The 14,625-nt window shown below is 53.2% G+C and overlaps 1 protein-coding gene across 1 annotated transcript; it reads right to left on the bottom strand.

Moving 5' to 3' along the window:
- Positions 1 to 4,018: 4,018 nt before the first annotated feature.
- Positions 4,019 to 14,343, bottom strand: C1QTNF5 (C1q and TNF related 5). The gene is made up of 3 exons (XM_053270297.1): positions 14,017 to 14,343; positions 8,323 to 8,553; positions 4,019 to 6,795 (listed from the first exon to the last, which is right to left on the bottom strand). The coding sequence occupies exons 2-3, from the start codon at positions 8,540 to 8,542 to the stop codon at positions 6,278 to 6,280; spliced, it is 738 nt and encodes a 245-aa protein (XP_053126272.1). The 5' UTR covers positions 8,543 to 8,553; positions 14,017 to 14,343; the 3' UTR covers positions 4,019 to 6,277.
- Positions 14,344 to 14,625: the final 282 nt, after the last annotated feature.

The following is a 14,625-nucleotide window of genomic DNA, read 5'->3' as shown; positions in this document are numbered from 1 at the left end:
CGGTTGGTGCACAAGGGATCAAAGGAAGCACTTGAGTGCTTGATTATCTTCTGAAACTCAGTTCCATAGAAAGTTTGGATGGCTACTATAGTAAGTGGCTTTAAAAAAGGAATTAGATAAATGAATAGGGCGTGTTGGCTTATCAGCGGCCATTAGCTGTGCTAATCAGAAATGGAACATCTATGAGCCCTTGCTAACAGGACAAAGAGGCACCTTTTAAAGTTGGATCTTCTTATCTTTAGCAGGGGCAGAGCATTTCTCTCTGTTCAGCTCAAGTGGCTCCCTGGGAAACTGCCTTGAAAACCTTTTTTGAATGAAAAGTGTCATAAAAATGATCAATATCCCTATTGACAGCAATCACGTGTTCAAGAGGCAGTTTGCCTCTGTTAGATGGCTACCTTTGCCAACCCCATGCTGGCCCCACCTGATGCCACTTCTCTTGCCAAAAACCGGGGCCCATATAGGCAGCAAAGACCACATCCCTGAGAGCCTGCTGTCCACCTAATCATGAATCCGGGGGAATTGCCTCTGCAGTTCCAAGCTTACCACCGTAACTTCTAAAGTGGATTATAACCTCCTTTTATCCAGACATGTATAACGAAAAGGACCAGCAACCCTTCTTGCGAGCTGGGCAAGAAAGCTAAAGGATTAGATACGTAATCCAGATCTTGAGAATGAGTCCAGACAGGAGAGCTGAGGAGGACCACAGTGTGTCTCCCTGTAAGAATAAAGGCAAAGGGTTTTAAAATCTTAATTTAAAGAGGATTAGACAAATAAATGGAGGCTATTCATGGGCCTTTTTATCTGTAAAAGCAGGGGTTTTCAGACTGGAGTCGCTGGAGGCTGATGGTCTACAACAACCTCTGGCCATAGTGGAAGCTGTGTAGACCAACCACCTCTGGGGACCCCAGTCTGAGAACCCTGGCTTCAATGGAGCCTCCATGAAAAGAGGCAGTCAGGGGCGTAGCTAGGGGAGAGGGGGCCCATGTTCACTCCTCTCCGTGGCGGCCCCTCAGGGAGATGAAGAGAATAGGGAAATGTGGAGCTGGGAGGGCCCCTCAGGAGCTGGGGGCCCGGGTTCTTTGAACCCATCCGCTCAATGATAGCGACACCCCTGAAGGCAGTCTGTCTCTGAGGACCAGTGGGGAGAGGTCACCGCTCAGTGAGGGAGTATATGTTTTGTATGCAGGGAGTCGGAGGCTCAAACCCTAGCATCTCCAGCTAAAGGGAGTCTGGGAAAGAATGCTGCCTGAGAAATCTGGAGAGCTGCTGCCAGTCGGAGTAGACCATACTGGGTTGGATGGAACAGTGACCTGACTCAGTAGAAGGAAGCTTCACATGCTAGGGACAAAAACAACCGCCGGAGACTATATCCTGGAGATATCTATAGCTGGAGACTATATTCCCAGAGGTGCCATCAGGCAACGCATGAATGGAAACTCGATGCTGGCCCTGAGGGTCTGATCCTGCCCTTCTCAGGTTCTTATCCAAACAACATCCAGCAAAGCTATACAACCAGCTCTCGCCGCCTTTTGCTTTAGATCCCGCAGCCGAGAGCAAGGTAAGAACAGGGGTGTCTTGGCTCCCGGGTCATTGACTATCCTGCAGCGATGCAGGACGCGATATACGTTTGTGCCTATGCTGAGAGAGCCAGAGGCTTGTCTGCGCAGTCCCCAGCGTCCTGTGGAAGAGGACTCTGTCGTCAGAGCTGACCCGGACAGCCCTTGCCTGGGGTCATGGATGGGTAAGAGAGATCCCGCCAAGCCTGTCTGAATTCCACATTGCTGGGTCCTCCTAAGTTTCGCTTCTGGTTGGATTATCTATGCCCCCCACTCTGTTCTGCCCCTAAACCCAGGCCTAAGCCCCGTGAAGAAACGTTTTTAAAAGAGGGGCCCGGAAAGCAAGGCATCTGACCTCGCTCGACCAAGTGCCCCATGGCCCTGGGTTTGAGAACCAAAAGGCATTGCGTGGAATGCTTGCTATGCCTTCACCCCAGCATTCTTGGGGGGCGAAGCCTCCAGGTGTGCCCCGGACTTCCAAGGGGCTTGCAGTTTGCTCGGACACTGGGAAAGTTCTACAGCAGGGTGCATTCCAGAAGATTATTTGGGAAAATGAGCACGAGGAGACCTATTTTGGGCAAGAATGCAGAGAGCTTGCTTCCTTCTCTTCTAAAAATAAAGGACCTTTTCCTTAAACTGGGTCACTGTTCTCACACTGGAAATGTGGGACCAGAGAGGAAATGCTGGCTGATCCCTACCCCAGAGTCCCCTAGGAAGGACTGAGCTGGGGTCATCCTCCTGTCTTTTTATCTGGGCACTGCTTGGCACTTCAGAGAGCGAAACATGCCAGACTGCTTTGGATAGCCACAAATCTCAGGCCTTCCTCTCCCCATGCACTGGAGGTTCTCAAAATTTGAGTCCCCAGATGTTGTTGGACTACAACTCCCATCATCCCCAACGACAATGGCCAAAGGCAATGATGGGAGTTGTAGTCCAGCAAGGGGACCCATCTTGTAGAACCCAAGCCTTACGCATGTGTAGAAGGGGAATGCCCAAAGCTGTTTTCTTCCCCTTTTATGTTTTGAACAGGGAATGTGAAAAATAAAAAGGAGGTTGCATTTATTAGAATGGCAAGTTTTAATTGGCTTAATTGAGGAGTGACAAATCAGCTGTTTTGGTTTTGTAACTGCAAAAAAGAAACACTCTCAGCTTCCATGCTGGGTTCCATCCCAGGATTTGCAGCAAACCACAGGGGTGGCACCCCTTGGACTAGCCAAAGCCCCCCTCCGGCCTCTCCCCACCTGCCTTCGGCTCCCCCCTCAGACCCAGAGGGCCCCCACCACCCCAAGTCCTGCCTGGGCACCAGAAGTTTGGATTTTAAGAATGAGCCACTTACACACCACACCAAATATGGAGCTACCTTCAGAGCTAAGAAGCCAATGCCCTTAGTAGGGAGAAAAGAACGCACTCATGGGAGACGGTTGCTGGATGTGCCAGCCTCAGCCTCTCCGAAATAAGCCCCCGCTAATTAATGCTGCAGTGAAAACGTCAAAGAGCATGCAGCGCAGTCTCGGAGAGAGCCCAGCGTGGCGCATTGGGCTGGAACGGAAAACAGAGCTGGCTGCGAGGGGCCAGGATTGGCAGCCAGAGGAGAGTCCGGTGTTTGGGCGGGCAGGAGGGCAGGCGGCTTCACCTTTTGCATGGCAGGTGGTAGGGACAAGTCGGAAGAAAGCTTAGACGGTGGTGGAGATGTGGCCGGCCGGAGGGGCGGGGGGAGTTGGAAGTGCCCAGGCTTGGGGCCAGTGAGAGAAGAGTCAGTCAGGGCTGGCTCCAGTTATTGCAGCACACCCTGAGAGAGGCCAGCCTCCTTTCCAGACCCTGGCAAGCCTCAGAAGAGGACAGAGGGCAAAGAGGAGGGCAGGTTGCCCCTTCTCTTCTCTGCTGGTGCTCCTTGCAAGCCTGGCACTCCGTGTGTGAAGAAAGGCACTCCTTGCTGAGCCTACAAGGGCCAGATGGGCCCGGAAGGGCTGCTCCAGCCATCTTGCCCAGAGCCTTGCCCCACTTCGGGCACCCCAGGAATCCAAGACGGCCTCCCTGAGTGTCAGCACAGCGGTGCTTCTGGCGATGGGTCTCCACCAGAGAGATGCGGGACGAGGCCACTGAGTGACTGAGTGTTCGATCCATCCAAAGGGAAGGAGGGCCTTGGGGAAAGAGTCTGAGTGGACCCCTGACACGGAGCGGGGGGGGAGTGGCATGGCCTTTACACAGAGCGGAGGGTTTGATTGGGGGCCCATCTGAGTTCTGGCCATCCACTACAGCTTCAGTGGTTTAAGGAGCAAGACGGGCGCCAATTTCAAGCAGTTAAGCTGGAAATCAAAAGGCACGTTTTAAAGGTTATCTCAGAGCACTCTTGCTTCTAAGCATGAGGGCTTTAGTCAGCAGTTCTCCTCGCACTTCCTTGCACGCCTTTTGAACTCAGTGGAGCTCACTTCCCAGTAAACACGCACAGAATTGGGACGTTAGATTCATTACATTTTAATTTACCGTACATAGCCTTCAGTATCCCAAGAAAGGCACCTACCTGGAAGTCTGGATTATTCTATGCAAACTTGGCTAACATTTAATTGATTCAGTAATCAGTTCAAAGGCAGATGATTTGCCAAAGTTAATTACCGACCTACAAGACATTTAGCAGGCAAACATCTGCCCAAAGGCTTTCCTTATACAGAGATTTAAAAACAAATATTTTCATTACATTTAGGAAATATTAAGGGGGGGGGGGAGGTTACCTACACAAACAAGTGCATTGCACACATAACCTAATCAACTTAAGCGTCCATGTAGCAAAACAAAACAAAACAAAAAGGTCATGTGTGAAATGGCACTTCTAAAGGAGACCCATTCTAGGAGTAGTAACCTGGACAAGCAAACTTGGGCCCAGAGAGCCCCCTAGTGGATAAATTGCTCTATGCATCCCTATTAGCTTAGGACGTGAATGGGAATCGGTGGGTACTGGTGCATATATATTCTCTGAGGATAAGGTGTGAGCAGGGTCAGCCTGTTCCCACCTCGCCCCCCAGCATCTGGCTGGAGAGTCTTCTTGCAACCCTCACTTTGACCCATGCACGGCTTATACACTTTTGTAGTAATGCCTGGTCTTCTCTCTTCCTCCTGCAGGGAAGGGACCCAGAAAGGGCAACGATTTCCAGTTCTTTGTCAGTAAGAAGAAGAAGAAGAAGAAACCAGAAAGGGAAGGTGAGTGAGTGGTACCTCATTTGCTAGGAGTGCGGGGTAAGGATTGGGCTGGAGTGAGCCTCCCTGGCCATGGCCACCTGTAGTAGCTAATCAGGACAGATGGCCACAACAGATATACAGAGGCTTCTGTGCAGGGAGGCTTCCATTAAGAGGTTACTATGCAAACAGGCCTGTTCATCTATTATTGATACTATTTAAACAGTCACTTCTAAGGCATTTTCAGTGTGCAAAATGCTCCCCACAACGCCCCTGTGAGGTAAGGTAGTCTAACTTGATGGCTACAGAGGGATTCGAATCCAGCTCTCTACCCAGTGCCCCAGTCCGCCCTCCTCGGCCTTCAATTCCAAGTGGAGGAACTGGAGGAACAGTCAAGGCCTGCTAGTCTGGCTAAACGCACGAAGGGCCTCAGCAGAGGAGAGGAATGGGCCATGTCCCCCTAAGAGAGTGTTGAGGGCAGGGCAGAGCCGCCTTTGGCTTCTTGCGCACCTGGGCAGATCCCCCCTCCTACTCTAGGGGGCAGCAAAAGCAAGAGTGCTGCCGGCCTGGTCTTGAAAAGCCATCTGGGCGAGGCTTCATGGCGGAAGGTCCAGCCATTGGGCAGGCAAACAGCCCCCCTGGCACATCTCTTCCTCGGGAGAGGAAGAAGGGGAGGGAGTATGGTGTGATGCAAAGCCTACCTGCAAATGCAAAGGGGGGGGGTGTAGGGGGCTGCTGTTTACTGCCTGCGCCCAGTCACACATGCAGGCAGGGTTGGTGCCAGAAGTGGGCCTTTTCAGGGTACGGGGGCCCTGGGCATCTGCCTGAGGGTGCCGCTCTGCAATGCCAGCCTTGTGTGAAGAGGGCTGGTCTTGAGGGGGGAGGAAAAAGGACGAGGGCCGATGAGGCCAGACTCAGTCACATCTGCCTGAAAGGAAGTGGCGTGGCATCCCACCCCACTTTGAGCGCGCTACCCCCCACACCATGAGTAACGTGCAAATGTGGCCTCGTTTCCCTGCCTCACACCTACCAGTGCCTTGCTTTGGGACTGGCCGGAGGCCTTTGCGGAAGCACTTTTCCACACGGCGCATAATTAAGCTGTGGAACTCTCTGCCATGGGATGTGGCGATGGCCACCAGCTTGGATGGCTTTAAAAGGGGCTGAGACAAATCCATGGAGGACAGGGCTATCAATGGCTACTAGTCTTTTGGTGGCTACAAGCTACTTCCAGGCTCAGAGGCAGGGGAGCAGCAGCAGGAGAGAGGGCACGCCTTCACTTCTTGCTTGTGGGCTCCCCAGAGGCATCTGGTGGGCCACTGTGGGAAACAGGATGCTGGACGAGACGGGCTTCCTTGGGCCTGATCCAGCAGGGTTGATCTTATGAAAGAACCAACTGCCCTCACATGGCATTAGCTAAAGGAGCGTGGCACCCCTTGGGTTAAGAAAGGAGGACGCGGACGGATCCCCATGGGCAACAACACTAGCAGCAGAGCCAGGGGGGAGACCCCAGGAGCCCCCCTCCCAGGGTGTGGCGGGCAAGACGTCGGTCAGGCGAAGACGGGCGAGTTCTGCCAGTAGGAGTAGACCAAGAAGCCGGTGAAGGTGCTGTCCGTCTTGACGCTGGAGTAGAAGCCCAGGTAGTCTCCCACCCCAACCTGCACCCAGACCTCGTCCTCGGGCTCCAGCCGCACCAGGGCGCCGCCGGACAGCGAGGTGGGCTTGGGCCAGTTGCCGTAGAACTGGAAGAAGGAGGCCACCGACTGGCCGTTCTTCATGATGTCGAACTGGAGGCTCATGCGGTAGACGGTGGCGTGGACGGCGAAGTAATACAGGCCGGGGACCTCGCAGAGGAACTTCCCCGTGTTGGGGTCGTAGTGGCCTTGCTCATTGATCAGCACCACGTCAAAGAGGATGGGCTGGTCGGCCAGGGGTGGGCTGCGTGACTCGGAGCGCTTGGCGCTGAAGGCGGAGCGGGGCGCCACCGCGCACTCCCCGGGAGCCCCTTTCTCTCCTGGGGAGCCGTTGGTGCCGGGGCCGCCTCCTTCCCCTCTGGGGCCGGTTGGTCCTTTAGGGGGAGGAAAAGCAGAAAGGACATCACACACCCGCCAGCATTTCCCGGATGATAATGTGGGCGTGGCCAAGCAACCTGGGAGGCATGATGCACAATGTGCAGAGGGTGTGGCCAAGCAACCTGGGAGGTGTGGCCTACAATGTGTAGGGGGTGTGGTCAAGCAAACCAGGAGACGTGGCCTACAATGCATAGGGGTGTGGCCAAACAACCTGGAGGTGTGGCATCCAGCTCTGTCGACAAGCATGCCCCAAATGGAAAGTGCTTGTATGCAGCGTACATTCTTGAAGATGACCAGAGCAGCCGAGCCAAGCCCAAACCCTCCATCATGTTGCAGATGAACATAGGGATGCACCTGGAACAAGCAATCCGCACCCCAAGGACTGCTCAAGGCCCCCACCCACTGTGAGCCATGGCTGGCGCCTGGGGCTGGGCTAGATGGGCCTTGGGCCTGATCCAGCAGAGTCCTTCTTATGCTCTTAAGACAGTGATTTATCAGGGGCCGATTTCAGAAAACAGGGGCTGTCTCTGATAAAGAGAGACAGCTAATGGGGATGGAGGCTATAAACCAAGCCCTCAGCCCCACCGGTAGCTTTTCCTGCACACAGCCAGAAGGAATTTAACAGACCAGCACAAGGGCTTGGGGTCTGCCCACCCTGGGACTCCCCCACCCATGAGCCAGCATCTCCCACTGTGAGTTCAGCTGCCCACATCGATTGCCCAAAACAGAGTGTGCCACAATGGGAGGAGAGCTGCTCTGGTGGTAGCAAGCAGGACTTGTCCCCTTAGCTAAGCAGGGTCTGCCCTGGTTGCATATGAATGGGAGACTAGAAGTGTGAACACTGTAAGATATTCTCCTTAGGGGATGGAACCACTCTGGGAAGAGCATCTAGGATCCAAGTTCCCTCCCTGGCAGCATCTCCAAGATAGGACTGAGAGAGATTCCTGCCTGCAACCTTGGAGAAGCCGCTACCAGTCTGTGTAGACAAGACGGAGCTAGATGGCCCAATGGTCTGATTCAATATAAGGCAGCTTTCTATGTTCCTAAGACAGACAAGGGGCAAACAAGGCCTTGCAGAATGTCAGGGGGCTCAAGGAAGCAAGCCAAGTTATGCAGGAAGGACCAGACGATACAAAGCGACACCCTCCCAATCCGCTCTAACAACAGCTGGGATCTTGGTGATTGTTTACATGCCCCTGGCAAAAGACTCCCTTTTGCTCTACCCAGTAGCACATGCTTCATGAAGTCCTGCTAATGTCCCGCATGGTGGAATCGTGCTTTGTAAGGCTTGTGGGGCAGAAATGCCGCCGGGCTCTCTGGACTGGCCCACTTCTACAGAGCTCACTTGCTTAGCATGATAGAAACTGGTCTGGTCCCCACTGCACATCCAGCATTTGGTCCCCAAAGAGAAGGGGATATTTGGTCCCATGCCCCTCCCTACCCCCAAGGGCCAAAAGCTCTTCGACACCTGCCCTTGGGCCAGAGTGAGGGATTCTCCCCACCAAAGCCGGAGATCCGCTTACCTGGGTGACCGACTTCGCCCTTTTCGCCTGGCATCCCGGGTGCCCCATCACGGCCGTCACGCCCATCTCTGCCTGCCAGACCTTGGCTGCCATGGACCCCGGGGGTCCCTGGGATTCCGGGCTGCCCAGCGCACAGGCTGGGGATTTTGTTGTCCTCGATCTGGGTGGAATCCTCAGTCAACAGAAGGAAGACGAGCAGGAGGTAGAGGGCCTGCTCCATGTCAGCGGGGCCTGAGGCGAGAGAAACATCTGTCAGCTCAAAAGGGCCTCTCGCAACAGTTGCCACAGCTGGGCATGGGAGTCACAGGCCCACAAAATGCACAGCTGCTCCCGTGCTTTGATGACAGACATTTGTGACCCCAAAGAACCAGGCTTAATCGAGCGTCCTTGTGTGGCCGGCTGGAGGCAATTCCTACTCGCCACAGGTGGTGACTGGCAAAAGGCTCTTTACTAGGTTCCTAAAGGACTGCTATGCTCTGTACGAAGCTGCCTGTCATCTTTGGTCATCTGGTGAGAGCCATCTGAGGCGACAGGGTTGGTGGCGATGGTGTCAAGCATGTGGAACTCTATGACTCTAGAGGTTCAGCTAGGTTCCTTGTTCCAGCAGCGTTCTGTTGCTGGATGAACACATTTGGGGTTGCTTTTGCTCTTTTATGTTTTCGCTCTTCATTTTGAACTCTTTTGCTTTATGCTGCTTTTAGTAAGGTGCATTTCAAAGTTTTTAGATTTTGTTAGCTGCTTTAAACACCTTCAGATTGGAGAGGAAAGGAGAGATTCTATTTTTTTAAAAAAAACCATAAAAGGCATTCGCTCATCTGGGTCAGGGATGCCTCAAGGCAGAGCTTCTCATACTTGGGTCCTCAGATCCTCTTGGACTACAGCTCCCATCATCCCCTTCCATAATGGCCAAAGGGGATAGTGTCTGCTGGGGGTGATGGGAGTTGTAGTCCACAACATCTGGGGACCCAAGTTTGAGAAGACCCCCTGCCTTAAGGACTTTCTTCTCCTATTTGGACCTCCCCAGAATGGAGATCATCTTCGGAGGTCCAGGTAACCCTGTCTCTTGGGAAGAAGCCATGGTTTTGGGGTGATGCCCTTACTGTTGGACTTGCTTCTCCCCCCTCTGAATCGCCATGCAAGGGTTGTTTGTTTCTCCTGGGTGCTTTCCAGATCACACACTGCAACGTACTTGTAATGTTTTCTCTTAGTGTCCGTCCATATTGCCTGTGTCTCCAAATCAGTGTCAATGCGTTGTCAGAAGGGTGCTGTTCACATTTCCCATGCCCGAAGCTTAGCAGCTCCACCCCCTTCCCGCAACCCTATTGGACCAAAGCGGAGGAGGAGGAGGGCCAAAACTATCAGAATCCAGTGGAGTATGGACACCCTCCTCTTTGGAAAACCCAATTTCAGCACACGTCTATGGATGTGCTAAACCATTCACCAATGTCTATAGGAACGGCTCAGGAAGCGCTGCGTTCGTGGTTTCAGCCTGCTACCTCACGTCGTTGAATTTTGCAACACTTTAACCGACGCAGATCTCAAAGTCTGGCAAACGCCCTGGTTTCCTTTTCCTTTTTGTCTGGCTGATCATGTTCAGGACCTTGGATGTGATAAGATGAGATACCTGGGACGTTCTACTTAAGAGCATCTCTCTGACAACTTTTAAAAAGTCTTTCAAGACTCATTTATTCACTCAAGCTTTTTAATTAGAATTGTGGTTCTAAGTTGTTTTGACGTTTTAATTTTTGTTCAATGTGGTTGTAAACTGCCCAGAGACAGAAGTTTGGGGTGATCTACAAAAACGATGTATCAATCAATCAATCAATCAATCAATCAATCAATCAATCACAAAGAGGAGGGCATTTCTGAGCATGCACAGAGGGCCTTTCCCTCGCTGTGGAAGGAGGAAACGGATCACTGTCCCACAGGTCTGAGACTGGAGAGAAGAGCTTCAGAAGTCCAGGGCCATAGTCTGAGGGCATATGGGGAAGCCGCCTGCCTGAAGCTAAGCAGGTCTGAGTCTGGTCCATGCTTGGGAGCCCTGTGAATTTTGCCTCGGGCTCTGTGATGTCGATCAAGACAGGATATGCGCACAACCCATAAATAAGGGGCTAGATTGCTTCCAAGCAAAAGGCGGCATTTGATCACCTCTCATTACAGAAATGCAGTCATCGAACTCCTGGGAAGTGGCAAGAAGGGTGCCCAAATACATCATCCTTTGTTATTATGGGAAGGAGGAAACGCTACCTTGGCCACCCTCCCGAAATTGCTTACTTTACTGGACTGAGCCTCTCCTGATCCGCTTGTAAAAATGAGCCCTGGTGGCCATTCCAGCCAACGGATGCACTTGATTTTGCATGATGTATACTCCACGAGTTACAACATGTGGGGTGTTTTGTGGCTGTGCGCTTCCTGGGCAGGGAGACGCACACGTGTTCCTGTGTCTGTTTTGTGCCTGGGTGAGTTTTCTAAGGAACTAAAAGGGCGGGTGAGGGTGAGGGAGGAGGGGAAGGAGTTAAACGGCAGAGTGTTAGGCAACAGCCTGGGACCTCCCCCCTCTCTCCCTCTCCCTGTGGAATCAAGACACGCAGAGGAAGGATGCCAAACTCCCAAGCTGCTAGTCCTCCAGAGCATCATGACTGATGCCAGGAACCGGCTGGGCGCACAAGAGGCAGCAGCTTCCAGCTGCAGAGTCAGCAAAGACTCTGGGAACCGCGGTGCCCTCCCTCCCTCTGCAGATTTCCTCCCTGCCTGCTCTTCTGAGGCTCTTCTTGCCTGCCCCACTGCCCCTTCTCTGCCTTCTGCATCCCGCCCCGCTTCTCTCTTGCCCTCTTCTGCAAGTGCCCAGGTTGTCCTCGGAGGTCTAGACGTTTCGGCTTCCAGATCGAGCTGTAGCTAATGGGTCTGGAATGCGACGGTGCCGTCCAAAATCTCGGCTTCACATTCCTTCTGCATTGCCTTGGCCTGCCCTTGATTGGGACCGGAGTGTGCATGCGTGTGTGCCTGGGGTGGGGAGGGGGATCTAGATTCGGCTTATTTGGGGGAGTGGTGGGGGGGCTGGGGTCCTGCTGTGCGTGCTCCCTTGGGGAGGGGTCAATGCGGCAAGGAAAGGGAGGGGTGTGCGTGTAGAGAGAATGGAGAAATGTGTGCTGAGAACTTGTGGTGAACTGGGAATGCCTCGTGGAGGAAACGTTGCTTCTCAGAGACCCAGTTTCAAGTTCCTCACATTTTCTCTTAACCTCACTGTCCCCTCTGCAGAACGGAGGAGAGGACTCTCCGTTGCTGCTAGCATGGCAGCTGAGCAGGGCCTCCATGTTCAGAGGCAGTATGGCTCTGAATGTCGGGGGCTGGGGACAAACGACGAGAAGAGGTGCTGCTTTCATGTTCTGCTTCTGGGTTCCCTGAATCCATCTGGCTGAGCCCCGTAGGAAGCAGAATGCTGGACAAGATCCCAGAGATTCTGCTCTGAACCCTTAGGTCCCTTCTTGGGGGAACAAGAGACCTACCCCGCAGGGCTGTTAGGAGGATTGGCATGACAAAGATCATAACATATTTTGCAAATTTAAGAAAGCCACATCAGTAGCCTGGAAGAGACCGAACTGATGGTTAGAATGCTGCGAGAGAGGCATGAATTTGGTTGTATGGATGGTGGGCCAGGCAGGACGTTTGCTTACAAGGGATTCCGGGAGAAATAGTGTAGGATAGCGGTTAGCCATGGGGTTCTCAAGCTTGGATCCCCAGATGTTGTAGGACCACAGCTCCCATCATCCCCAGCCACAATGGCCATGGCTGAGGATGATGGGAGTTGTAGTTGTAACCCATCAGTCCTGGGTTAAGGGATTTGCTCCAGAAAGTCCCCTTTCAGATCTTAGCAACTCTCTTTCTTTTGCATCTCCCCATCTGTAACAATCCTGGTTTACTGTTGTGTCGTTGTGAGCCTCCCAGTGAACCATTTGCTATGGGGTGGCTAACAAATAAAGTTTATTAATTACCATCACCATCATGCAGGCCTCTTGCAAGGGTTATGGAGAGAACATGATCCGGGAGTTCAGAAGTTCTTGGCTCAAAGAGCCTCACCTCAGCCACACAACATACCCTCTCTTCTCTCAGCTTCAGCCCATGCTCCTGTCATATGGAGAGATGGCTGGCCAACCTCACAGGGATGTTTGTAAGGACACTTGAGCTAAAGGATGGGAACCCCTTTGGCATATAGCGAGCCTCTATCAAGGTCTTTTAAAGAAAGTCAGCATGGATCAAGGGTTGGATGAGCACTTCGAAGACCAGGGTTCAAATCCCTGCTATGCCTCAATCTTCAATAGGTGACCAGTTACCATTTCGCAGCCTAACTTGCCAGACAAGGGCAGCCCTTTCATGAGGCGAGGTGAGGCGGTCACCCTCAGGCGGCAGGTTTTTGGAGCACCAACAGGGTGGCAAAATGTCCCTGCTGCTACCATTGAAGCAGCTCTTTGGGGCCACTCTAACCCTTGCAGCCTTTGCAAGGAGCTCCTCTCCTCACACTCTTTGCAAAGCCTGCAATAAGCATAAAGAGAGAAGAGGAGGCTGCTGGTCCCTTCCCCACCCATGACCTTTCAAAGCTTGCCAAGGTTGGTTCTGAAAGCAGGCCGGCCCCCACCAGGACCACGAGGCAAGGCGGACTGTGAAGCCTTGCCTCCGCTGCCATAATACCTTCGGCCACCCTTCCTGCTATGGTGGAAGACTCCATCTAGGCTGCTCCGAGATCTTTGGCTGGAGAGTGGAATTAAACAACTGTGCTTAGCTGATTCCAAGATTAGGTCCTCTTCCTTTTGGGTAAATATATTATATAGGCATAACTGGAACTTAACCTCTACTTTTAAAGGACTTGTCTTAAATTCAGAGTCATTTTGTATTTGGGTAAATACGCTGGGAACATCGGCAGCTGCCGCCTACTGAGTCAGACCCTTGGTTCATCTGGCTTAGTACTGACTGGCAGCAGCTCTCTGGAAGGCTTCAGGCAGGAGTCTGGAGATGCTGCCAAGAAGTGAACCTGGGATGATACAATGAGAAACTAACCATTCTCTAGCAGAGGCATAATACCGTATACGGCACCCAGATCAGGCACCGTCTTCCGGGGCATTTTCAGACAGCAGGCTTTACCACTAATTTACTGCGAGGCTTTATTGCGAGTTCAAATTCACCCAAAAAATTCAACGCAAAAAGTGGATTCTTTTGCCCTAGAGATAAATAGGGCTACACACGCTAACGCGCCATGAAAAACCCGAATGGTGTGTGAAGTGCTCCTCTCTAGCTCGCAGGGGTAAATCTGGCTGATATGTGGACGCACCCCCTCCACTCCGGAGGCGGTGAGCTAAAAGCCGGGCACGAAAACCCACCAGTTGAGCAGAAATGCGTATTCCATGCTAGCAACTTGCTCTCCCTTTCCCACGCGAGCTGCTGTTTCCCCTCCAGCCCCCTTTCCGGCTGGCCCAGTGGAAGGAGAGTTGCCGGCCAAGGAGCCCCTTTCCCCGGGGAGCAAGAGGGCAAAAGGCCTGAGCGGTCCCCCACTTGCTGCCCCAGCAGGCAACGTGGTGGTGTGAGCAGAGTCCGAATGCGAGAGGAGCCAAAGCGGGCCAAGCGGGGAAGGCAACCCAGCCTCACCCCCTCCCCAGGCATCCTTGCACAGATAGAGACGCCCCAGCCAGGGGCTCTACTCACGGTGTGTGCCGGGGTGCTGCTGCTGCCGCCACTGCCCGTTCTCTCTGCTGGCCTCTTCTGCAGGAGGGGCCAGGGGGACCGGTGCCTCCTCAGCAACAGCCTTGCTCTCACGCAGCAGGCCCCTGCTTCAGCAAAGCTGCCGCTGGCCGGCCTGCCTCCTCTTTCCCCCACCCTGCTTCCCTCCTCTCTCTCTCTCTCTCTCTCTCTCTCTCTCTCTCTCTCTCTCCTCCCAAACTCCAAAGGAAATTGGAGAGTTGGAGGCTGGAGCCAAGAACTACATGCACAAGGAACAGATTGCCTGGTGTGCGTCTGAGCAACCCGGAGGAAGAGCGGGAGAGGGAGGAGGAAAGGGGGCTGCACACCCTGCTGGAGCCGAGAGGAGGAGGGAGGAGGACACGGGCTCCTTTGCAGAAAGGATGGGGAGTAAGAACTGGAGAGGAGGAAGGGAAATCTCAGAGGGGATGGGCTGCAGTGCGGGGTCCCGGGCAAGAAGATGCAGAGGCCGTAGCTCTAAACCAGTCCTAGATGGGCCTAAGGTCATTTTGGGGATGTCTGAGCTCCGCTGATTCAACAGAGACAGTAAGAGCTAAGAAGAGTCCCGTGGGATCA

This window comes from Hemicordylus capensis, chromosome 8 (assembly GCF_027244095.1).
Source record: "Hemicordylus capensis ecotype Gifberg chromosome 8, rHemCap1.1.pri, whole genome shotgun sequence".
NCBI lineage: Eukaryota > Metazoa > Chordata > Lepidosauria > Squamata > Cordylidae > Hemicordylus > Hemicordylus capensis.
Note: the sequence above shows the minus strand (reverse complement) of the source record. Positions and strands in the feature narration are given on the sequence as shown.

Coding starts and splice junctions, on each gene's coding strand:
- C1QTNF5 (XM_053270297.1), bottom strand. CDS start 8,542: ATGGAGCAGGCCCTCTACCTCCTGCTCGTCTTCCTTCTGTTGACTGAG. Junction 6,796..8,322: donor GGGCGAAGTCGGTCACCCAG/GTAAGCGGATCT, acceptor CTCCCCCTAAAG/GACCAACCGGCCCCAGAGGG.